The 26,443-nt window shown below is 36.5% G+C and overlaps 1 protein-coding gene across 2 annotated transcripts in view; it reads left to right on the plus strand.

Annotated features, from left to right (window-relative positions):
- Window positions 1–26,443, plus strand: part of TRAPPC10 (trafficking protein particle complex subunit 10) — a 42,625-nt gene that overhangs the window by 9,515 nt on the left and 6,667 nt on the right. For both annotated transcript variants that reach the window (XM_042809519.1, XM_042809520.1), the window contains exons 3-18: window positions 649–784; window positions 2,194–2,390; window positions 3,736–3,931; window positions 4,992–5,103; window positions 6,080–6,327; window positions 8,621–8,767; window positions 10,736–10,850; window positions 11,956–12,032; window positions 14,650–14,741; window positions 16,031–16,171; window positions 17,819–17,931; window positions 18,914–19,428; window positions 21,640–21,781; window positions 22,815–22,973; window positions 24,668–24,897; window positions 25,842–25,942. In XM_042809519.1, the coding sequence (XP_042665453.1) occupies window positions 649–784; window positions 2,194–2,390; window positions 3,736–3,931; window positions 4,992–5,103; window positions 6,080–6,327; window positions 8,621–8,767; window positions 10,736–10,850; window positions 11,956–12,032; window positions 14,650–14,741; window positions 16,031–16,171; window positions 17,819–17,931; window positions 18,914–19,428; window positions 21,640–21,781; window positions 22,815–22,973; window positions 24,668–24,897; window positions 25,842–25,942 (2,721 nt within the window). The remainder of the gene's footprint in view (window positions 1–648; window positions 785–2,193; window positions 2,391–3,735; window positions 3,932–4,991; window positions 5,104–6,079; window positions 6,328–8,620; window positions 8,768–10,735; window positions 10,851–11,955; window positions 12,033–14,649; window positions 14,742–16,030; window positions 16,172–17,818; window positions 17,932–18,913; window positions 19,429–21,639; window positions 21,782–22,814; window positions 22,974–24,667; window positions 24,898–25,841; window positions 25,943–26,443) is intronic.

Raw genomic sequence — 26,443 nt, forward strand, 5'->3', positions numbered from 1 at the left:
AATTTGCATTTGGTTCTGTAGTACATTTCAGTATGTTACTAAACATGGGAAAGTGTGCCACTGTGTCGTGGGAAGCTTTTACCATAAAGTGAGTCAGGCACCTGCCTTAATTAGTCAAGGTATATGTTCAGAATGCTCTCTTCTGCATCTCAGCTGTGTTGAACCTTACCTGAAGGAAAATAATAGCAATGCTGTGTTTCTTTTTGTTGTTATTGGTGTTTTGGTACGTGCCTTGATGCGCTTTGGGTGTTTTGAAAGGGGCGTGCTGCTCTTTTTCATGAAAATATAGGTAGAATTTTAGATGAAACTTCATTCAGAATCCTTGGTATGGCACACTGTGTTCTGGTGGAGGAAAATATTTTGGGGATTTTTTTATTTAGGATTTTCTACTTTTAGAGGTCTTGGAGGTATAGAAAATCTTTTAATGAAGGCTGAAAAGCTTCTAGCTGCTGTTCTTGTAAAAAGGAGCATCTATAATAACACTTCAAGTGATACCATATTTTAGCTGACTTTCTGTAAACTACTGTAAGCATAGTTTTTGAGTTTCCAGTACCCAGAGCTTTTCAGTTGATTCAACAAAATCCATTTTCATTTTTGGGTTCTGCTACATATGTCTCAGTTGCTAATTTCAGTTTTTGAATTTTTCAGGTCTTATGGCCGTGCTCCAAAGATGATTCATCTAGAATCAAACTTTGTTCAGTTTAAAGAGGAGCTACTACCCAAAGAGGGGAATAAGGCTCTTCTGACTTTTCCCTTTCTTCATATTTACTGGACAGAATGTTGTGTAAGTATTAGGAAAACAAAATTAAATTGTTTTGACTTTCAGCTTGCCCTGTCTGTGGTTTTTTTTTTTTTCAAACTTGCTTTTTGTGTTTGCTTGAACAATTAAGTTTGCAATGTGTAAGTGTACATACTTAGTACATTAGAAACTTGTCATCTTAAGTACATTTTTGTTATAAGTGATGTTTGTAATGTTGCTTGATGCTAAGAGGAAGGCTTTTGAATAGCCTTTTTTTTAGCATTCTGTTATTAAAAAAAACCCCAAAGTCTAACAGCGTTATTGCAGTAGCGCAGGACATTTGCTACATGATACAGAAATGTGGCCAGATTATTTTGGTTATGATCTATTCATAAGCTTAAATCTTAAAAAGAATGTGTATTTTGCTTTATCTTCTGCATATGTCAGCTGTTAGTATGCATCAGTGGTCTAAACTGGTGTATTGGGTTCAGATGGAAAAGTTTTGGTAGCAGAGGGCTGGGGGTGACCTGTGTGCAGAGAGCCCAGCAGCTACCCCATGTCAGAGCAAAGCTAGCTCAAGCTGCTCTGAAAGGGACTGTGAGCAGAGCTGAGCAGTGAGCTTCACTGGGTGTGCTCTGGGAGAGTAGTTTTAAGGAAGGGAAGAACTGCTGCCCAACATCAGCTGAGAGTGAGGAATGAGAATTGTGAGAGCAGTAGCCCAACCCTGCAAGCACGAAGGTCAGTACAGCCCAGGAGAGGCCAATGAATGAGCAGGCTGTGAAACCACCACAAGTGGATAATATTTGGAAGGTCTTAATTCTGTTTATCTGAAGTTCACTGCTTAGAGATTGCACAACTAATTCATAATAGAGACCAGTTGAATGACAGAGGTAACTTCTGATTTGTGACCAAAGGCATTCCTAACAGGTTTAAGAGTTATCTGAATTAATCTGTTTGGAAACAACTGAAAAAATGCCAAATAACCTTCAGTGGTTTTGGGTTTTTTTGTTTAAAACAAACAAAAAGCTCGCCTTTCTTCCCCTCCAGCTTGTAAACACTTTAAGATTTGAGCTGTGTTAGAAGGCACAAATGCCACGCTTCTGTTGTTATGCAAGAATATAACAGCTTAGCTTTTTGGTGTCAAACACACTCATGTTGTAAAATTTAAGAATATAATCTAAAGGACTGTACCAAAAACTAATCCTACAATGATTAGTACAAAGTGGCCTAGAATTATGGCAAATACTCTTAATCAATTACTAGAAATAAATGAAATTCAAAGACCAAAAACCTTTGGCTTATTTGGTTTCTTGCAATAAGTAAATTTATTGTCACTAATTCTGTTTGATAAGCGTTTATGGCTTTCTTCTGTTGGAACAAAAGTACAGAAGTTGCCTTTTGATATTGTTTAGAATGACTTGTTTGCTTTGGTGATTCACCACTTCTCGCCTTAGGACACAGAAGTGTACAAAACCACAGTCAAGGATGACATCACCAAGTGGCAGAACGTTCTCAAGGCTCACAACTCAGTGGACTGGCTAATTGTGGTGGTTGAGAGTGATGCCAAGAAAAAGAACAAAACAAATATCCTTCCCCGAACTTCTATAGTAGATAAAATAAGAAATGACTTCTGTAACAAGCAAAGTGACAGGTAAGGAATTCTTTACTTGTAAACTTTTAAATCTTTGAGTAGTGTGGTGCTGACTTAAAACCTTAACTTTTCTATGTAACAGATTCCTTGCTTTTTATAGGATCTTCTCTGATGTCCAGATGCAAAGCTGTAAAAGGAGGAGTTTATTTTAATTCCTCATGGATTAGTGGTGTCTGTGAAATGTTTCAAGAATATTTCAAGTACAGTGAAGTTTCATAACTTATCTTGATTGAAGGGGAAAATTCCATGCTCTTCTCAGTTTTCAGAACTTAGGTGCAGAAATGTTATCAGAACTACAGGTAGTGGTAGTGTGGTGTGAGGGGAAAATGAAGCTGACATCCTTAACTTGTTTACCATTGAACTCTACTTTTCACTTAATAGATCACCTTTCCAGTATGAAATAATTGATGTAAAAACAGGAGAAGAAACTGAAGTTATTATAAGGAAAAAAAAATGATGAAAAAAGTTATGAAACTGTTTTTGCCTTCATTAAAGACAACAAAATATGCAAGTTTTATTTGAAACAAATAAATATCTTCTTCCTTATTCTGCATCATTGCATGGAATATATAATATAGTTTCATTTTGTTTTAATCTCAAGAGTTAACTGTAAATAGGAGAATTTCCCCCTAGGAATGGGTGATAGTTCAAAGGGATAGATGACAGTACTCATTGTACCTTAGTGTGATCTGCCAGTGACCAGCTGACAGGTCAGCATGTTGTGACATCAGCAGCAATTTATTTATACCCACTTCATGTTTGCTAGATTACAGGACTACAAAGAGTCTGGACGAGTCTGAATTATGTTGCTTTTATTATCTCATGGCATACTGATTAAAACAAGCAGTTAGAAAACATCACTTTTCTAATAAGAAATGATGTTCGGTTTAAATAAGAGGTTTTTCTGCCTTTGAAGATGTCGTTTTTGATTCTTGTTAGATTATGGTATAAAAACTGAAGAAATAAATGCTCTCAGTAAGACATATTTATTTGTGAATTACTGTGATCTGCTAAGTACTTATTAAAAAAGAACAACAAAAAACTTAATAAACTATAGTAAGCTATATATATTTTATATATATACTATAGTACTTAGTAAACTATATAACAGCCTTAAACATACATGGGAAAGTTTAAGAAACCAAAAAAACCACCACCAACAACAAAAAACAAAACACTGCCCCCTTTCTTTCTCTCCCCCCAAACGTTTTCTTTGAGTGTTGAATTAAAAGATAATTTTTATTTACTGTGAACCTGTAGGATTGCACTGTATTACAGCTGTGCATTTATATGTAAAATTTTTATTTTGTATCTCCTCCAAAATAACTTATCAATTTTCTTGCAGATGTGTGGTACTTTCAGACCCTTTGAAAGACTCTTCCCGTTCTCAGGAATCTTGGAATGCCTTCCTGACCAAACTCAGGACATTGCTTCTCATGTCTTTTACCAAGAACTTAGGCAAGTTTGAAGATGACATGAGAACTTTGAGAGAAAAAAGGACTGAACCAGGATGGAGCTTCTGCGAGTATTTCATGGTCCAGGTAAGAGTGTTTCTCCTTCTTCTTTCTTCTTTTTTTTTTTTTTTTAATACAAAAAAGTGCTTTAAGTTTTAGTGAGTTTTAGTTCTAATAATGGCTTGTCTTTCTGGTATTTTTAATGCTCTGTTTGTTCTTTGAGGCAGAAGGGGACAGGGGAGATGAATACTGATATAAATGCAACATTTTCATATTTGCAAGCCTAAAGAGGTTGTGCACGCAAGCCTATGGCAAACAAAGTGTTACAAATCTCAACTGTAACAAACACAAAATCATCTAGAAAATATTGTGAATTTTGGATAAATGTCCTATTAATAGGGTTATACAAAGACATTCAAACTTGTAATTGGCATTTAATGCAAATATCACAATGCTTTCTTTGCTTAGTTTATTAACAGTGTGTGTGGAGAAGTGTCTGTTTTGAGTAAGGCCAAATAGAGAATGCCCTCGAATTCTGCTTTTTTGTATTTCTAACTATGTCTGCTTTAGGTGATACAGAGAAAAGAAAGAAAATCTTATTCTATAGAACTAAAGTTTTGATTCTTTTTGGTTTTCCAGTCACTGTATAATTCCCTTTCTTACACTGATTTCACATCATCCTCACCTCTCCTCTGAGTTTGTCTGCTGCCACTTTGTTGTGATATGTCTACTTCTCTGAGTCTTTCTACCTTTAATATTTGTCTCTTTGCATACTGCAGAACCTTTATTGATACTGCAATGCTGTTTTCATGGTGTAAACACAAGTGACATTATTACTGTTATGGGAGATGACTATTTAGTAGGTTTTCTTTGAAACTTGAACTTTCAGTAGATGTACGAACAGTCGCACAGATGCACAGCAGGATGAACTGGATATGTCTGTAGTTTTATTGTTAGCTTCACTGTGTTAGGAGGAAAGAGTGCATCCACTACAGTGGTAGATTTTTCTTTTGTATACGATTACCAGAAGAAGAAACATGTTGGAAGTAGTACTTCCTGGAGCTCTGTGTGAAGGTGGAGGCAGCTTATAATACCAAACATGACTAGTATCCATAATGTGCTCATTGTCTTGCTTGTGTGTCAAAAGGAAGAACTGGCCTTCGTCTTTGAGATGCTGCAGCAGTTTGAAGATGCACTAGTGCAGTATGATGAGCTGGATGCCTTGTTTTCTCAGTACGTTGTGAACTTTGGGGCTGGTGGTAAGTGTCTTAAAATGGTAAAAATTATCCTTATTCATTTATGTACCGTGCTTCACTAAAGGACGATGATGCCTTGGGTACCATGTGTGTATATGGGAGAAAGAGATGGTACATCACAGTGGAGGTCTGCTAGGCAGCTGTGCCCTTGTCACAACCTCATTGTATCTTCTTAGTGCTTGCTTTTAAGCCTCAGAAGTGAAAAACAGGATTTAATGAAAATCTGCATTTTGCTTTTATTCAGCGATTGTTATAAAGAGGGCTCTGAGCCTCTGTAATTACCTAAGTTTCAGTCTGCCTGGGATGCAGTTGCTGTTCTCACCGCTCACTTCTAAGTTAGTTAATAAAGAGCTTCTAGAACAAATGCGTCCAGTTTTGTTTCGAATTACGAGATATTTCCGTTCACTTTTGTGGTGATTACCAAATATGTGCTTAATCTGCTCTGCAGAAGATGAAACTTTCTCTTCACAAAAAATTCACTGTACAAGAAATACCAAATAACTTGAAACTGTTTTAATGAGTGGAAGTATGTGGTGTTACATAAGATCTTTCATTAAGTGCATGTTATGATTATAGTGAAAATACAGTACAGTGAAATATATTTATCCTGACTGAACTTGATGCTAAATCTGAAGGTGAGAATATATATCTGTGGTGGCTGAGTAAGAAATACATATGTGGATAAAACTGGATAGTCTGGAATTTCATTTAGGAAGAATTACTGAGAAATACATTACAAACTCAGTAGCATTATACTGATAATATTCAATTAAGACCAAATGCATGTGGCATTTGAATGTTCTAAATTGTTGTTGACATAGTTATGGAATTTCTGTTGTTTAGGTTTTGAAGTTAAGACGTTAAGATTATCAAGTAACTTAAGAAGGAATAAGCAAGTTTGCAACCTAGAGGTGGAGGGCAGAAGAAGAGACATTAAATAACAGTGATTGATTCTTGGATATTAACATTATTTGTTTAGATGGTGCAAACTGGCTGACGTTTTTTTGCCAGCCAGTGAGGAGCTGGAATGGTTTAATTCTCCGAAAACCAATAGACATGGAGAAGAGAGAGCTAATTCAGAATCAAGAAGCTACTCTACTGGACTTGCGTAGTTACTTATTTTCTCGCCAGTGCACGTTGTTAATCTTCCTGCAGAGGCCGTGGGAGGTTTCCCAGCGAGCGTTGGAGCTTCTTCACAACTGTGTGCAAGAACTCAAGCTATTAGAAGTGAGTTTGCATAATATATTGCAAATGATAATGCAAATGATTTTATCCAATAGTGATCTAACAAGAATTTTGAAGTCTAGGTATTGGCCACCACAATACAGTAAGTACAGTCTGTGTAGTATTAACACGGTGCAGTAATACTCGATTGTAACAGTGCTAGAATTCAGTATTTCATTATGAAATGGTCTTTGGAAAGAAATTGGAGACATCACAGCTGAAAAACCTTGTTTAGGTGACTTTCTCGGTGAAGATTAGAATATTTTAACTTGTTAAACTGGTGGGTAATTTCTCTTATTTTATGAATTGACTACTGAGCTCTTGAGCTACCATTCCAACAGACTGAAATCTTTGAACAGTGTTGTGTTGAAGAAAATAAGATGGGGTGGTTAATGTGCTGAGATGCAGCCTAATTGTTTGCAACAAAGTACTGTTCTGAACTTTAAACATTGATCTACAGTAGGACTTCTTACTGCTGTGCAAGTAGATGTTATTTTGATCACGTTTTGTGGTTCTTGTTTTATAATTCCTTCTGGTGCCCAGTAATGCTCTTTTATGTTTTGTGTGGCCCTGTGGCTCTCACCTGATGACAGAAGGAGCAGACAAACATGTGATTTCACTCAGAGCTTTTTGTCATGCTGCCTGCCTCAAAGTTACACCCAGTAGTTTGCACTAGTGTTTTTAATCCTCTAAAGGGACTGTATCAAGGATGTTGTACACCAATCATACTCTTGTCTATCATCATAGGTATTTTTAATTGACATATATAATCAAGAATAGTATAGTGTGCATTAGGAGACTTGTAGACTTCACTTTGTGACCTGTGCACCAATTGAATCCCCTGAGTATCTGGTTCTCTGCAAATTTTGTCTGTGCTTTTATAACAGTAACTGCTAAGTTTTGCCTGCCTGGCACTGGTTAGTGAAGTTCCATAAGGTGCTGCATTTAAGAACAGAAAGTCTGCTTCAGATGTGTTGCCTTTTAAAATGGCGCCTTCATGTATTTAAAACTTACTTAAAATTCCCATGTGAAGCATGTTTTGCTTGCGTGTTTTGTGACGTGGTTTGTTGTTGTTAGTTTACTTTATCTTTCCAAAATAAATACAACCAGCCTTCTACATCTCTGAAGGTACTTCCTGCAATTCCCCTCTTCCTTCCACCGCCCAGACACACTCTAGTGTCTGGGTTTCTTCTCTGCACCTTATTTGTGATGCTTCTGCCTTAATATGTGAAGATCCAAACTGAATGAAGATATTGAGGCTTTGAGACAGGAGTGTTTATTTGTGAATGTAGTGCAGCTATCCCTGTTGTCATGCCTCTTATTATTACAGCCATACCATGGCTTGATGCCAGTGAACACACAGGTGAAATCCCAGCTAGTCTGTTTTTATGGTCTTTCACTTCCTGGAAATTCTTTCAGAATTCAGTTTATTTTTTTCTAATGTGTTGTGCTCCGATGTTGAACTTTCATGTCACATTAGTCAATTATCTAGTTTGTTTAAGTCTCAAGATCCATAATAGCCTTTTTTGAAAGTAATGTTTTTGCATTGGTTAATAGTAAGATTTTGAGACACTACTACTGTGACTTTTATTCCAGTTGTGCTAATCTTTATCTTGATTGTTCTGTTACCAAACTCCTCTCTCATTCCCCATCGTGTTATGATGATAATTCCTTCCTGGTTTTGGTTTTTGTTTCTGGGTTGGGTGTTTTTTTTTTTTTTTTTTTTTTTTTAATTAGTTGTCCATGACAAATATCACAGAATCACAGAATATCATTTGATTAACAAGCTTACTGTGGTGAAGGAAATGTAGATTCACTTTTTTTTTTTTTTTTTTCTTCAGATTTTTAGTCTACTTCTTAGTGTACTTTTAGCATTAGTTAGGTCTGATGTCTCCTTACAGAAGTAGTGGCATATCTACAGAACTTTTCTCCTAGCTCTGTTCTCCTTAGACTTGAATTTTTAAAAAGTTGGAAACTTCTAAGTACTAGTACCTGTTAGGCTTCTTTTGCTTTTCTTTCATTCTGATGACTACATCAAATCTAATTCACATAACCACTATGAATTAATAATGTTGTTAGTCATTATGGCTTTGGGATTTGGTTTTATGTGTGTTATTTAGTGAATATATATATATATATATATATATATATATAGTGAAGAGCTGGCCTCTTTTGTGTTTTATGAGTTAGTTCTTCCAAGAGGTTTTGTTATATACCATCAAGGAAAGTAATTTTCTGAAGTATTGTGCCTTCTGACTAATGTTTGTTTCCCAGTTAATTTTTTTTTTATCTTCAGGTCTGTGTTCCTCCTGGAGCTTTGGATTGTTGGGTGTTTTTGAGTTGTTTGGAGGTCTTACAAAGAATAGAAGGCTGCTGTGATAGGGCTCAAATAGATGCAAATGTTTCCCACACAGTTGGTTTATGGAGCTATGCTACTGAGAAGGTGAGTAAATGAAATGTTGCTCTTGTGGCGTTACAATTTTGAAGTAGGCCATTTCTTTCTGTGGAGCAGACTTCTTATGTTTTCTTGTGAAACCTGTGACATATCATTCTGTCTGTTCTGAGTGAGACATGCAGGTTTGTCATCCAATTGCTCCACAGGTGGTTGAGACCTGGGGATTACTAGAATTATGTTCACTTCTTTGGAGAAGGGATGGAAATGAGGAAACACTTCACGTCATAAAACGTCTGTTTGTCTGTTTGTAACACTGACTCCTCCACCAACCTTTCCAATCCTCCCCTGCCAATAGTTTGACAATGATTGGCTAATTAAACTCCAAAATAAACTCATCGTTTTTGACTAAGAGAAGGAACATTTATTTCAATTATAGCAGATGCTGACCAGATTTAGATGCCTTTAATATTCTTAATAGAGATTACACCAATCTGTTTACATAGTTTTACTTTATTTCCTACAGCATGTTAGTATGCTAATAATATACCTTAATCTTTACTGAAGGTGTTATCCTTGGAGGCTTGTGCAAAAGGCGGCTGCTAACTTGGAACTTTTCAGTTGAGAAGCCCTTGTAATAAATGGGGAGGAAGTCTGAAAGTTATCAAGTGGCCTTTTCAGTGTGGTTAAGCCCCTTTCCTAATTACATTGATGCCTTTTCAAGTTCCACTTTTTCCATTTCTCCATTAGAGTTAGTGTCTAAAGCTGCTATAGTTTTTCAGTGTTGAAAAAAACAATTTTGAAAGCTGACAAGAAACTTCAGAAGCTAATGAAATACCATACTGTGATCTTGGTCGATGTTCTCAAAGATCATTGCAAGCTTATCCTCTTCCTTCTGTAGCCTGTGGAATATTTTCCATTTCTTGTGATCGTAGTTTGTGTATATTTTAGTAAAGCTAAGAATCTTCTGCTGATTGTAGGTCATCCTTGTCTGAAGTATTACAAAAGCAGAGAAAGACAGTTTCACCTTAGAAGACTTAGTGCTTAAAAAAAGAAAGTGGAAGGGAAGTTCAGAATAAAGAAAACAATAATTTAAACTGCTGCTGGTTGCATCAGATTTCATGTACTGCTTATGTATTTCTAAAGAAGTTTTTTACCTGTTTTGGAAATGTTCATGCCATTTGTAGTTCTTCTAACCCAAAGAGTAAAAAGGGAAAACGATAGGATAATGAATAGGAGTAAGATGAAATGGAATGAATGAAATCTACCAACTAGTGAGAAATGAGGAATTTAACGGTTTTTTTTGGTGGATTTTTTTTTCCTTTTGTTGGCCACCCACATTTTATATGGTTTAGAGCAATCTAACAAACTGAGACCGTATTTTCTTGGAGGGGAGGAGTTACCCTTGGTAGTTGAGTTAGTTATGCTAAATGAGATACCATATGGCCAACAGTAAACTTGAAGGCAGGATCCTCTACTGACGTCTGGATATCAAGCATGCCAGCTGCTGTCTGGCAGGAATTTTAGTAGTAGTTGTGTGATGCTGTTTTAACACTGATTAGTGATGCTGATAATGTAGAAGAACATCTAATCATTGTGTGCATTTGTGTCGTTTTCAAACTTCTGTGCTGAAATACAGATGCACATAGAAATTATCTTTTGGCAGTAACTGCAAAACATCCTTAGCTTTTTTCCCCGTTCATAGGGAAAAACAGAAGGATGCATGCAGGGATTTGTGTGTATGCATGTTGACTCTTTAACTTGCATTATATGTGATTTAGTTCATCTTCTTAATAAAATGAGCTTCTACAGGAAGTAAGAATCACAAAATTACATTTTGAAAGGTTCTCTATTCTCTTCCCACAAAGCAACTTCGATATAGATTTATAAGCAGTGTAACATGGCAGTATTTTCCATAGAAATATCTTGTGGCTTTAGAACAGTGCGATAAAATAAAAGATTTGTTATTGGTTTTGTAGCCTGTTGAAAACAAGCATCTCTTTTTTCTTTTTCTTACAGTTAAAGTCTCTGGGTTACCTGTGTGGGCTGGTGTCAGAGAACGGACCCAATTCAGAAGACCTTAACAGAACTGTTGATCTGTTAGCAGGGTTGGGAGCAGAACGTCCTGAAACAGGTATTACCAGGAATGTACACATGTTTTGTAATAACTGACTTTGTCTTAAATACATGGCATAGAAATACAACAATAATTTCCAGATATGCATATGTACATATAACCATTGGTACAAGTATTGTACCTTAAGAGGATTTTAATTTAGTCTCTCTAGTACTTGAAACGATCAGTGCATCTCTTCGCTTTCGCAAGTATAAGGTTTTTCCATTAAAAGCCCATTTATCAGCATTTAACTAAATATTCTTAAACAGTTTTGGATGAAAATTTTAATACTTTCGGATAAGTACTGAAAATAAAATTCATTGAAAATGAAATGGAAGCTCTCTGATGTCATTCAAAAAGATAACCGTAAGAGGAGCTACAGAATGATATTATTTGATTGACTGAGCAATCACATTTATTTCCTTGGTTGTGAATTTCTTATTATTCACAAAGCTATTTCTGAAGAGAAGAAACTTTCAGATTTTAAAAGTGCAAGAACAGTGAGTATTTTTTTAAGTATTTCTGCCAGACTGACAACTTACTTGCTCCTGCAGTTACGATGATGTATGATTCTCAGTTCAGACTGTAGTACGTGTAGTACCTTGTTGTGTTTATTGAAAATGGGGGCTTTCTTCCTTCTGGAATATTGGCACATATTTAGTCTGGCAAGAACTTTTAAAATGAGCAGGTTACCTCAAGATAAAGAATTGGTAGCCATTTTCCTTCGAAGTAACTTGCAAGGTGTAAAAACTTTTTAAAAATTACTGTATACTTCTGACATACTGTTTCATAAATCTAACAGAAAAAAGTTGTGAGAATATTGCTGGTGGGAAAATACAGTAGTATTTAAGTACAATTGTGTGTGTTGCTAGGTTGAATAAATGTCTTGAAGTATTGTATGGATAAGTTAACATACTTAACTATATTGCTGCTTGTCTTTATCCTTCTCTGAATATTTCTCAGGTATGGGTGCATGCACGCAGTCACATTTGTTAAACAGACTTTCTTGATTTTATTTTAGAGTCTGGGCAAGAAATGCATGATCTATTTTAAGTGTTGGAGGGGATGTATTAAAATAGGAATTTGTATTTGTAAGTGACGTTTCCTATTCTTTTTTCTACAGCCAATGCATCACAGAGCCCTTACAAGAAACTTAAAGAGGCCTTATCATCTGTAGAAGCTTTTGAAAAGCACTACTTAGTAAGTATAGTCTTCTGTTATTTATATTAGTTTTAAATTATTTATATTACGTTATAGATTGAACAGTGTCAAAATTTTCACACCTGAAAAGATGACGTTAGGAACTTCCATCTGTATTTCTATCTTTTGGTATCAAAATTCATTGCTCTCATACTGAACACGCCAAGGCTGATTTGTTTTACAACCGGAGGCTCTGTATTTGTCCTGGGTCTCAAGGGTGGAGATGAATTTTAATACTTATATTTACAGTGCTGAAGATTATCTGTAAGTAAATATACTTAAATATTCAGAGAGCCTATGTCATGGCTATTTATTCCGCTGTCTAAAATTGAGTTTTATGTGGAAGACTAATGTTATGTGAATGCAGCTTTCTTTCAAATGGTTTAGACTTGCATCTTGCAATGCTTATTACATGAATTCAGTTAGATTGTATAATCTCTTACATGAAGTGTGGGATATGTGAACATTACAGCTGGAGCTGGCAGAGTCTGAAACATTACAATTTTCATTGCGTGTTAATTTATATGCTTATTTCCTGGCAGCTCCCTTATTGAGGAGCTGTTGTAGTAATATTGTTGTTATATTTTACAAGAAATGGTTAAATAAAACCCATAACACCCGATTGTCACAAAAAATGGTTTGTTCTATTCTTGCTTGTTTTCCTTAAATTATTTTCCTCTGATATTTCTTATAGTAACATGCTGCTGTTTAAAGTTTTCTGGGGAAAAATGAGATGAAAATTGAGCACTTTTTTAAAATGTGAAAACTAAGTGTTTTCTTGTTTTTACAAAATTATTGTTAAAGAAAGTCTCAAAAGATATCTGTTATGAAGATAGCAGATTTCACTTCCATGCTTTGTTTCTTATGAGAAGAATTGGATAACAGGCCAGAACTAAGATTTTTCAGATCTTAGAACTTCAAGATATGCTTATATGTTCAGTTCTACGTTGGACCCTGGGATCTCCACAAGACTGAGCAGTGCCTTCCTAAACTTAAGAAACTAAGTGGGTACTGCAGAGGTTGCCTATGAAGGAATTGCTTGTGCTGTTTGTATTGCTGACTGGTTTTATTCTGAAATTCAGATAGAAAACAATGTTTTATATTATATGTAGTTGTCGGATAAATATTTACTGTATATACGTTATTGTTCTATCCACTGTATTCAGTGAAGAAGTACACAGAATTAGTTAAAAACTCTAAATACAACTAAGATAATTTACTTACATTTAATCTTTTAATGAGTGTGGAAAGTGAAATGCAGCTTTTTGGAAATATTGAAAGAAAGAAATCGAGCATTTTTTACCATAAAAGGCTTCTTTATTATTTCTTTATTTATAGTTCAGTGGCCGGTCTTATGTGACGACTTCAGAATCTTTTGTTAGACTGTCAGATCTTCTACAAACATTTTGGCTAGTACCTTAATTTTTGGGGAAGATATCTTTGTTTGTATGTGTTGCTGGTGTCCCAGATGTCTCTTTTTATACTGAGTGGCTAAGAAGTGAACCAATCTAGTTTATTGTTGAGTACTGCTTGGAGTTGTTTAATGAGAGAGGAAGAACGCACAGGTGATTTTCCCCTTGGCTCTGTTTAAGAAACATCAAGAAGTGGCTAAGAAGACCTTTGGAATGTTGTTTTAGGTCACTTTCCTGCCTCACAGGAATGGATGCTTTCTGACAGATACTCTACAAACAAAATTAGGCATTTGAAAGTTTTTAAACAGTCTCTTTTGAAGAATAAAATGCTAACTGAAAGTCAATGAGCTGCTGAGGAAATGGCTGGTGGTTTGTAAATGTGATTTGTAAATATGGAATGAAATGTCTTTATGGCCAGATATGGTTAGATGTTTGAGAAATAAGTTTGACTGAATACAGTGTGTAATAGTGACAGATCTTTCTTACTAAATATGTAATTATTACAGGCTTAGGGCAAGTTAAGGATAGTGACCTGTAGACAGTGGGAATTAAGCTTAAAAATGAGAAATTTTAAATCAAGATTGCATAGCTTCAAGCAATTGCTTCAAAGCACAGTTTGGAAAATAATTCTTCCAACTGCATCTTCATATTCTGCATGTAATTGTATGCTTACATACTGCTTTTACTTTAAAAATGAAACTTTCATGTATTTGATGGTATTATGTGCAGCCTAAGTGAAAGAGTCGTGCGCTCTATGCTGTTATTTTTAAGTAGCAGTAGGATCTTCAGGGCAAGCTCTAGTATTCTGAGAAATACATTACACCAAGGTGTATCATGCAGTGTCACATTATATTATCTTGTAATGATGGCATAAAGGATATATTTGCTGAGAAATAAATGCTTTCAAAAAAAGCAGAAGGATTCAAGTGTGGAGAAGTACTTACAACTGTGTCTAAATGTTAGTTTTGTGATTTTTGAATTCTCATTTTTGGTAAGGTTTTTCTTTTGTATTTCACAATACAGTTATGTTGTAGACTGCTCCAAAGTTTGTCCTGAAGGGAAGAGGAAATCTAGAAAGTGACTTATTCTGTTAATTTTGTCTTAATAGCTTAGTTACTGATAATGAGTTTGTGAGAAATACTAGGTAGCACTACTTAGTGCTACTAGAAATACATAGTTTATATTAACTCTTTTCTTTCAAACAGGATCTGTCCCATGCCACCATTGAAATGTACACAAATATTGGGAGAATTCGCTCAGCTAAGCTTGTCGGAAAGGATTTGGCAGAGTTTTATATGTAAGCATTAAATGTGTTAAATGCATTAACTTTGAAAAGCTCAAATGTAATGCTTGAGGAAACCCATATTTCAAAAGGAGTTTTTGAAAATATTTTTAATTGTAAACATACGCTAAGTTTCTGGCTGTATTTTGGGGGGAGGGAGACACAAGACAGAAATTGTGGATGCCCCATCCCTGGAGGCATTCAAGGCCAAGGCAGGCTCTGGGCAGCCTGCTCTAGTGGTTGGCGACCATGCACGTATCAGGGCGGTTGAAACCAAATGATCATTATGGTCCTTTTCAACCAAGGCCATTCTGTGATTCTATGAAATAGTGAAGAGCTGAGAACTGGCAGTCTTTTTGTACTGAACCCTAGTTCTTCCTTCATAATTTATTACTGCTACTTTTAACTATCTTGTGTTTTTGACTTTCATCTTTTCTTCCATGAAGGAGGAAAGGGCCAGGCAGGAGATGTAACCTTGCATTTGCTGTAACTTGCTGTCTTAATGTGGATTCTGATATGTTTTTGAGTTAATATTTTCTTAACTGTACACACACGTGCATATATACTAAAGAGTCAGCAAATACATAATTTAGAAATAAATCAGTTTTGTATTTGTATACAAAATTTTTATTTCCACCTGTGGAAAACTTGATCTTATTCCTGTGTTTGTTCCTGTTATTAAATTCTGCTAAATGCTCCTCCTGCATTGGCTTTCTGGTTTTATTTTAAAGAATTTGGGAATTCCAAGTGGTTGGTGGTTTTTATTTCCTTTCTGGGGGGTGCTCTTATTTTTGAGCCTGCTTCCTCTCTACCTCCACTAAATGAATCTGAACTTCTTGTTGCAAGATTCTCCTAAATTAATGTAAGTTTTCACCTGAGGGAATAACATCAGGTTAAAAGACTACCATGGAACTGTAGTGATAAAAATGATAACTAAAATACTAAAGTGTTTTTCTGCACCGAAGTTGTTAAGGTAGCATGTTTTTAGTTAGCTGTCAGAAATCTGAGATGGCTTCATCATGAAAGTGCATTTGTGGGAGGTAGCTTTGCCTCACTTGCTCTGACTTACGATAGATCTGTATAGGAAGTCTTGTTGACATATGATATATTTAGACTAATTGCAGTTCTGCCAAATTGAATTGCAGGATAGACCAATACATTGATCTGGCACCAGCGCAGTAATGGCTGGTTGCTGTTTGTTCTGCATTCATATAAAATGTTCCTCTCTCATGACTGCTTTTTTAGAGACAGTTTTCATGGCCATAAAGACTCTAGTATCACTCTGTATTCATTTATTTTTAAAGGAGGAAGAAAGGTCCACAGAAGGCAGAAGTCTATCTTCAAGGAGCACTGAAAACTTACCTTGCTGAAGGCTGGGCATTGCTTGTCACACATACAAGAAAACAGTTAGCAGAATGTCAGAAACACCTTGGGCAAATAGAAAAGTATCCTCTCAAAGATAGAGCCAGAAAATCAAGACTGGATAAAACAATACTACTTATTCTTCTGACGTAGCTCTGATTTTATGTAAGATTAGAGACAGCCAAATATCAGACAGCTCTTTCTTATTTCCTTTGTTACTTTTTATTTCAGGAGAGTTGGGTTATTTATTTTTTCATTTTTTTACGCCTTGTTCACTTAATACCTTTTGCATACAGTGCTGCTCTTAATGTTAGACTACATCTGTGCTCCAGAGATTCAACATGTTGTATAGTGTGAAGTTTGTCATTAGTTCAATATGTGCCATTGTAGGGTTCCTTTATGATTCTGTTTGTACTTAATCATTGTGGTAGTTCTTATGCCATAGTGTTTTTTTCATTTGGTAAATACATCATTAGAAATATTGCCTATATTAAGGAGCTTCATTTACAGGTTTTCTTTACAAAACTGGTAACACCTTTTTCCTGGATCTGACTGACAGCAATTTTTTTTCCTTTGATATTTGCAGTATGTTCACCCTGTGAACGTAACTGTTGCTGTGCTGCTGCCACTTCCAGGGTACCAGGTGTGTGTAAGGAAAACAGTCTATTGACTGGCTTTGGTTGTTATGCTTTTTTTAATTCATTTTTGGCATTGGAGACACTTCAGTTTGAATTCTGCTTTTTATTTTAGCCTCATGTGGTGTTGCCTAAATTTAGTAGCTAGCTTAAGTAACATAATTCTAATATACACTGCTGTGCTTTGTGTATGTTGTAGAAAGAAAAAAATGGCAAATTTGCATTATTTCTTGCTATTTTGAGGGAAGAGTACTGCTTTCATAGCTTTAAATCAAACTTCTTTGGGTGCCCCAACTGGGGTGTTCAGCTTAACAGATTTACTGATGCAAGACAGCTCTTGTGGCAGTTTCAATGAAAGACTTGATGGTATTACCCCTCCTCTTTTTTATTGTTAGCCCAAAAGGTAACATGATGATCTCTGGGTGACAGCACTGGGAAGCTTACTGTAACTGGTTGTGGATTTCCCTTTCCTTATTTTTTTTTTGTTTCCTCCCCCCCCCTCCACACACACACACACACAGACACACACACACTCTTTTTATAACTAAACAGCTATTATAATGTATCTGTTGAAAATTCTTTGATTGCTTTTAAGCGCTGCTATTTTTTTTTGCTTCATTGTGTACATTCTTTAAAAAAAACTAAAAGCACAACAGTAATGTTGCTACCTTCACTAAATACTTAGATGAGCACGTGTATCCTCAACAATCAAAATATAAAGAATGCCTTATAATTTAATTATGGTAAATGGTGCTCTAACAACTGGCATAGTGTCAGCAGAGTAAATCAGAAAGTAATCAAATACTCAAGTTATTTAATTCTAAATGTGCAGTGTAATGCAACGTATTGGGACATTAACTTGCATACTGCATTTATCTTTTGTCAGATAATGAATTTTCTATGCTCACTAATATTTTTAGATGACAGTTGGAGGAAAGACTGCCCAAGTTAATAGTAGATAATATTTTAGTCTGAGAATGTGGTGATGTTGAAAGTAGATCTTATAGTAAAAGATTGGAAAGGCAATACTGAAGCTGTGGTATTTTTGCTCAGGTTTTGAAATATTGCTACCTCATGTTTCCTTAACTTTATTAGTTATCTTCAAATAAGCAGTCTTTTAGCTGGTGATAATCACCTAACAGAAGATGAGCGTAAAAGCTTTTGCCAAGAAATACTAGATTTTGCCAATCAGCAAACAGAGAATCAAGGTAAGTCTGGTTTTTAAGTGCATAAAGCGTTAGCTGCTGTAATCTTTCCCTGAAGTAGACAGGGAAGTTTTTTTTCTATTTGGTTTCATTACCTGGTATATGACTTCTGAATTAACGTGGCTCTTCTTCTATTCAGAACATTTATGACGCTTCTGAAATAGCCAACTAATCAGTGATGAATTAACATTTTCATCCTGAATACCAGGAGGTTTTTGTTTTACCTTGTCTATCTGTTTCTGCTTTTGTAGCTCGTAATTTCTCTTGTATTGCTTGGTGGTTTTTTTTTTTCTAGTTCCTAACTTAATTTTGCCTCTGTGTTGCTGACATGCACATGGCAGCTCTGTGATGGATTATGCTTTTTCTAATGTTAGACTTGTTCCCATCCATTTCCACCTCATTATTTTGATTCCTTTTGTCTTAATCATTCCTCTGCTTCATTGATGTCTTGTCCTCAAAAAGTAGTTATTTTTATGTAGAAGTTTTTTTGTTTTTGTTTTGTTTTTTAATGAGTGGATGTACCATATGCAATTTTAGATTTAAGTTTTCGGGTTTTTTTGTTTGCTTGCCTTTGAATCCAGAAAAAGAGAAAATCCCTTAACTGGTAAAGTTGTTGGCATCAAGCTTGTATTTGCTGTTAGTTAACATACTGTGAGAATTTTATCACCTTATTTTACCGTGCTCATCTGTGATGATTTATATAATACTGAAATGTTAAACTTTTGCTTATCTGCCACCTTTCCACTTGGTTGTCTTTATAGCCTAAGCAGTACTAACACTGTGGTAGGTGTATTCTTAGAAAATAAATTGCAGCATCTTAACTGTAATTTCTGTGCAAGATAAAGCTAAAATACAAAAGTACTGTTTCGTTTTAAAAGGATTTATTGTGAGAAGTTGTTGATCTGTTTAATTCTGGGGATTAAGTTTTTGAGGGGAAAACAAAAGCTTGCTGATTTTTTGTTTTGTTTTGTTTTTACCTTTACAGGTCAAAAAATTATATTGCCTATGCACTCCTTTGCACAGTTGAAAACTCTACATTTTGACCCTCCAAATGCTGTTGTCCATGTAGGTGGGAAGTTGTCTATTGAGTTGACTTTGATGAGCCAAATGCCCATTCCTATCCAAGTGGATCAGATTGCTATTCATGTTCACTTCAGCATTGAAAAGAATAATTACAGAAAAACAGCAGAGTGGCTCACTAAGCACAAAATCTCCAATGGTGTTATCAGCTTCCCAAATGAGGTTGTAGGATTTCCTTGGTCAAGAAACAACTTGCCTGCACTGGAGCTGTACGAAATGTATGAACGGAGTCCCTCAGATAACTCTTTGAACACAGCAGGAATTATCTGCAAAAATGTGCACATGCTGCTACGAAGGCAAGAGAGCAGCAGTTCTCTGGATAAGCCCTCAGGGCTAACTCTAGAAGATGGGGCTCACGTGTTAAAATGTCACAACTTGATACTGGAACCAGGGGTCAATAAAATAACATTCAGTACTCAGGTATGTTTTTACAGTTGAGTGAACTAATATGTGGGAAAGAACTAAAAGCAATGGCTGAGGAAGAACATAGTTCTGGCAAGTGATATTTGAATTGCTTCCTGTTACAGTATGGGTTACGCTGTTCACATTGTGGAATTTCTTCTTATTGTTCTAGACCGTAATTTCCCTTCAAAGAGGGAAATGTTGTGTTTGTTCTGGTTACTCTTTTTAATTACCCTCATTATTAATCATGCAGTGAATGAGAAGGGACATACTATAAAGAACATAAGGAATCTCTGCTAAAGGAAGCTGAATGTACATGAGTAAAAACATGTAGAAGTAGGAGGTCAGCAGCTAAATGCCACCCTCAGGAAATGGCTGAAGTCCTGCTTCTGCCATATAGTACTGTATATAAAACTCCTCCGAGTCCTTATTTATATATGCATTGTAAGTTCAGATTCCTACTTGGAGCTATCAGTTTTTTCCCTGCTTTCTTTTCCTCCAGCAAATTAGGAATTCCTAGTAATTGCGGAGATACTTAAGGATAGTCTTCATCGCTTAGGTTTGCATTATGTCACTATTAGTACTAGATGGTGTAGTAGCTAGAATCATAGAATTGCTCAGGTTGGAAAAGATCTTGAAGATCGAGTTCAACCCCAACCTAACCATACTACCCTAACTCTAACAAACCTCTGCCAAATCATGTCCCTGAGCACCGTGTCCAAATGGATTTTACACACATCCAGGGATGGTGACTCAACAACCATTTCTGTAAAGAAGCATTTCCTGATATCTAACCTTAACCTCCTCTGGCACAGCTTGAGGCTGTTTCCTCTCATCACCAGTGAGGAGAGACCAATCCCGCTCTGGCTGTAAGCGCCTTTCAGATATTTGAACAGAGCGGTAAGGCCTCCCTTCAGCCTCCTTTTCCCCAGACTAAAAAACCTCATTTCCTTCAGTCTCTCCTTGTAGGGCATATTCCCCCAGCCTTTACCTTTTAGGCGGAGGTTTGTTAGAGTTAGGGTAGTATAGTTAGGTCAGGGTTGAACTCGATCTTCAAGATATTTTACCAAGCCTTGTTGCCCTTCTTTGGACCTGGATCTTGGATATCAGTCCTAGGTGTTTTTGGTAGTGTGGTGGTTTCTTGGTTTTTAAGTGCTTAATTCATTTTGTGACCTTCTACTTTTCTGTCTTGTGGTTAGTTTGTTTGTTATAATTGTTAATGAACTGGTGAAAGACATTTCCCTCCCGGCTTAATTCTAGTAAATAAAATGGCAAGCCTTTTTAAAACTGATACTTCACCATCTGCTTGGAGTTTCTGAAGTAGGTGGTTCTGGCCTCAGAGTATCATTCTGTTCTTTGGATTGTACTGTCTCCCTCCTCACTTCCGTAATCCTTCATAGGAAAATATTTAGTAGAGTTCAGTGCTGTAGTAATGAACAACATTGCAGTGAAAATTTGAGTGAGAAGACACTGATGTCTGAGTCACAGATGTCTTGATGGCGCAGCTTTTCTGCATAACTTTTCATACTACTTAGATTTAATTCTACCCAGCATTAATATGTTTTATGGATTCCTCTTGGTAAAGTGGCACATTGAAAAAGAATACCTCTTACATCTGTAGTAGTAGTGGCTAAGTGTAAGTAGAATCAAGAATAAATATAGATGATAGTGCATTGGATTTGCTTTTTGTAATGTTATTGCAAAATATCTAGAATCTCATTATACAGGTCAAGGGAAGAGTTTGAGTGTGTTTGAACTGAATAGCTTGAGCTGAGGGCTGTGCCTGATATGAACATTGTAGGGTTTTATGAATGTTAGCTAAATAAGTACTTTGCTACTTGCTAAATGTAATTTCAGTACTTAATAAAGTTACATTTTAATTATGTGCACTTGAGGAGGGAGAGAGGAGGGGGGACAATTTATTTGGGGATTTTTTTTGTCTTGAGAGAGTAGCTGCTATATTAGTTATTCTGATTGGTGGTATGTGTTATATTCTTTCTTGACTTAGCATGCACTGTGGAGCTTATTGTCTTAACATGAGAAAAGATGCACCTTTTGTGAAAATCTTGTCACTTATGGAATAACTCTTTTGATTTGTTTTTGTTTTGTTTTGATTTACAAATACAAAAGGTCTGATAAGTGAGCTGAGAAAATACTTGTCCTTAATAGAAGGTTTGTTTTAGAAGTAATTCCTAAATTGAAAATGCCATTCCAATGTTTTCTTCAAAGGCCAAGGAACCTGGTACGTACACCCTCAGGCAACTGTGCACTTCAGTGGGAAAAATACAGTTTGTCCTTCTTCATATTTATCCAATAGTGCAGTATGATGTCTATTCTCAGGAGCCCCAGCTAAAAGTGGAACCGACGACTGGTAGGTACAACTGCCGCACTGAATTTGATGAATTCTGTTACACTCTCCTTGGAACTAGATTGTGTTTTCTGCCTTGGATTTTTATTTGGGATGTTGTCTTTACTTTTAGTTTTGAGCTAGATTTTTTTTCAAATTATTGATTCAATATGGTGTCAATTACGGCTTGTTTCTCACTAACTAATTGCAGAGCTTAGCTCAAACTGGAACGTACAGTATCACTTAAATATTAGGTGTGATTTGAGTTGCCATGTGCATTAGGAAAACTCAGTGGTTAAATTGTTAATTGACTGATCAGTTAGTTCAGTCATGCCACAGTCTCTTTCATATTTAAGAAATGCATACTACAAACTGAGCTTATCTGTTGAAGGCGATAATATTGTTACTAAAATTCTTAATGCATGCATTGATTTCGTGCGTGGCTGAGAATTACTTGTTGTAGGATTTATTGTATTTAATATGCTGAAGTTCATAGTGATTTTGTTTTCAGGTTGGGGCAGATGAGTTAATAAGCTATCATCCCAGTTAGAGGGATTGCTAATGTAAAGGAAGACGGGCATACTGAGGAGAGGGGAATTTATCATATTAGCTAACTGAGGAAATTGATGGATGTGATTCAGGTGTTTGAGAGTCTGTGTGCATACTTGCTTTCTTCTTGTCTTGTTTATGTAAATACACCATGTGGGTATGACTGGCACCACAGGTGCAGAAATATAAAGCAGTTTACAACATGGAGAATTCAGTAAAAAGCTTAGTAAATTCCTCAGGATTTTATCTTTCACTGAATTCTGTGCTGCCAGAGCTGCACATTATATAAGTCAGCTAATCTAGACCGAGGTCAGATACATCAGGTTGTTTGAACTCGAGCGATCAAACCCATGGTAACAGGATTTAATACCAAAAGCCCAAACTTTTAAGTTGCCCTAAAATGTGTAACAAAGTGCTTGGAGGAACTGGTAGCAAACTTTAGCAGTGCACTGTAGCCACATACTAATAAGTACTGGAATCAGTTGACAATTTCTGCTTTCTTCTTCAGATAGCCTTTTGGCTGGCATTCCGCAGAAGGTGAAATTCACAGTGACTACAGGTCATTACAGCATGAAGAGTGGAGATACTTTGCAGCTCAGTAATGCTGATGCCATGCCTATTCTGTACAATCCAGAGAGCAAGGCAGTGATCTATTCCAATACCAGAGGTAAGCAATCAAAATAATCTTTAGACAGATGAAAATTCAGTAATCCTGAAGTAAAATTTGTTAAGACAATTACACTTTTTCAGTAGTTGTTACTGAGAACAATTCTAAGGAACTGTAACTGAGTACTTCAGTGTTGAAGGGTCTTAAACTTCCACCTTCAGAGTAGTACTATGTACTTTTCAGTAAATGTAACTGGGTGGCTTTTACGTGTATAGATGAAATACCGTAGATACGGAGAAACAGCCGCTGGCTTCATGATTTTCAAATGTATGGTGGTGAGTTTCTATTACTATGCAGAGTGTATCATAACTAGGCAATACAGTTTTGTTGTCAAGTAGTCTGAGTGCATTTTTACTTAGTGCTCTTTAGCCAGTGTTGCATTTAAATATGTGAAGTCAAAGGGTTTATTTTCCTTTCCTGAGTATGGGTGCTTTAGTGTATCTTCAGCTGCTTGAATACACTCTCAAGTTTTACATAAATGAGAACAGTCTTAATGGACATAATATAACTGAGATTGAAATAAACTATACAGGTATGTACTCTACGATTAAAGTTCTGTAAAGAATCACAGAATATCTGGAGCTGTGAGTGGGCCCACAAGAATCATCAGTGCTAACTGTCCTGGCTCCGTACAGGGCCACCCAAAATCCAAACCCTATGTCAGAGAGCAGTATCCTGATGCTTCCTGAACTCCGACACTGGTGGCCGTGCCCACCGCCCTGTGGTGCAGCCCCTTTCCCTGACCCCCAGCTGCCCTCCCCTGACGCAGCTCCATGCCGTTCCCTCGGGCCCTGTCGCTGTCACACAGAGCAGAGCTCAGCGCTGCCCCTCTGCTCCCATCAGCTGCCATCAGGCCTCCCCTCAGCTCCTCTGCTCTCTGCTGAGCACAGCGAGGGACCTCAGCTGCTCTTCCTACATCTTCTCTTCTAGACCCCTCCCCATCTTTGTTACCTTCCTTCAGACACTCTAACAGCTTTATGTCCTTACATCGCAGCACCCAAACCCGCACCCAGTGCTGGAGATGAGGCCACATCGCATAGAGCAGAGGGGACAGCCCCTCCCCTCATCCAGCAGCAGTGCTGGGCCTGGTGCCTCCCAGGGTACAGCTGACCCTTTGTGCTGCCATGGCACGCTGCTGGCTCAGGTTCAACTCGCTGTCAACTAGAACACCCTTTCTGCAGGGCTGCTATCCAGCCTCTGAATAAGAAAATTTATTTCTGCATTTTCGGTAAACTGAAAAACTGTTAAGTTTCTTTGAAATAAAAATGAGTTATGAGAATAAGGAGGTGAAGGATATAGTGAGAAATTCAGTGTGTGAATTTAACTCTTCAGCTAATTTGAAGTCTTTTACCAAGTTGTCCTCTTGGTTTTTCCTTGAATGATGGAAGAAACTGCTGCAATAAATGTGGTGGTTATTTCCTACAGTTTGAGAAGGATCGAGCATCAGTATTGAGAAGTTGTATACAGCAGTGGTATTTAAGATGTGTGGATTGTAGTTAATATGAGAAGGTTACTAGGGAGGTACGGGACATAGTTTCTCTTTTTTGTTTCTGAAAATATGAAGGTCTTGCTAGGTTATGTTACCATATGTTTTCTATGACACGTCTATAGGCTCATTTCTGTACTTAATTACAGAAATAAGCTATGAGGGATAAGTGTTTTCAAATAACTTCCCTTTTCTGCAAAAAACACAGAAAAGATCTCAGAATCATCACTAAGAATTCAGTCTTCTGAAAAGATTACAAGCATCAATTTGCCAGTGGCTCCTGCATATCATGTGATTGAATTTGAACTAGAAGTCATGTATTTACCATCAGCCACAGAATCTGCAGAGGAGGGAGAAAATACTACAAATAAAGAAGTTCAGAGAAAAAACAAAGAAAAACAAAAACTGGACAACTGTATGGCTACTGTTGATCAAAAAGTAAGATGACATTTAATATTTTTATTATGAAATCTGTTTGATCATGGGAACATGGACTTCACAAAACATTAAGTGAGGGTAATGGTGGGAAAAACTGCTTGCATTGAGCTAACTTTCCCTTGAAGATGTAAATACAAAAATCTTAATAAGCAGTATCAATCTAGAGAATGCATAAGCAGAAATCTACACTGTCTTCTATGTTGTCACATGTTCCTCTTGCTCATACTTGAATATTCATGTTCTGATGCTCAGCTTCTGTCTTTGTGAAAGGTAGCATGGTGGTCTTTGAATCCACCTTTTTGATTAATGGGAAAGGTATTTCTTCTACTTGCAAAGTGTGTATCCTTCTATGTGAATATTATGGTTAAAAGGAATAGGTATAGATTAGCACTGCTAAAACGGGATGTGATAAATTATTTTAATTTATTTATATCAATTCCTCTTCTCTCCCCACACATACCAAAAAATAATGTTAAATGTATGTGCAAGAGAAATGTAATAGTTAAGTGTGCTGCTTATAGTTAAAATAGGCAATATATTTTAAGCTTGTATTTAAGAAAATATTACGAAGGTATTTCAATAATAGTTTTTACAGCAGTGTATTTAATATTGACCTTTTATCAGGTTATGACGTTAAGATGCTGTTGATAGTGACACTATCTTTCTTTTTTTCTTTTCTTCTGTCCACCTTCCTTTATTTCTGGTGTTCAGAAGTGAGTGTAGGAGTTTCCATGGGAAAAGCTTCTTCAGTATTTCATACCTCGCTCAGAAAAAAGCAAAAGGCTGGTGTTTTTCAGATTAACTCTGACATACTATTTTGTTTTCTTTTTCATCTGGATTCATTAGACATAGACACTGAGCAAAGGTTTGTTTGGAAATTATGAGAAAAGTAAATCAAATCAAAGCCTGTTGTGAGCAACAACTTTGGTCTCTTTCTCTTTTAGGTAACCATTGATTGTCCTTGGTCGATTTATTCCACTATTATTGCATTAACATTCTGCATACCTTTTAATGCCAAGCATTCCTTATTGTCAGCTGGCAAACGGTAAAGAAATTAAGCATTTTTTATTTCTTTCTTCTAGGAAAATAGGGATCTGGAGTTTCATAAGTATTGTTTATAGCTGACTTTTTTATTATTATTATGTTTTGAATTGGATTTCTGCTGTCCTACAGTTTCCTGCTGAAGGTTTGCATGTTTCCTGTAGTGTACTTTCTTAACAATAAAGTAAGCATGTTTTCAACCTTTCTGGAAACGCAATCACCAGGTCATAGAATAATAGAGTGGCCTGAGTTGAAAAGGACCAGTAATGATCATTGAGTTCCAACCCCCCTGCTATATGCAGGGTCGCCAACCAGCAGACCAGGCTGCCCAGAGCCACATCCAGCCTGGCCTTGAATGCCTCCAGAACTGGGGCATCCACAGCCTCCTTGGGCAACCTGTTCCAGTGCGTCACCACCCACTGTGTGAAAAACTTCCTCCTAAAATCTAACCTAAACCTCCCCTGTCTCAGTTTAAAACCATTCCCCCTTGTCCTATCACTATCCA

This window comes from Centrocercus urophasianus, unplaced genomic scaffold (genome assembly GCF_019232065.1).
Source record: "Centrocercus urophasianus isolate 14NV4802_14NV808 unplaced genomic scaffold, USGS_Curo_1.0 seq_12, whole genome shotgun sequence".
In the NCBI taxonomy this organism is placed as follows: domain Eukaryota; kingdom Metazoa; phylum Chordata; class Aves; order Galliformes; family Phasianidae; genus Centrocercus; species Centrocercus urophasianus.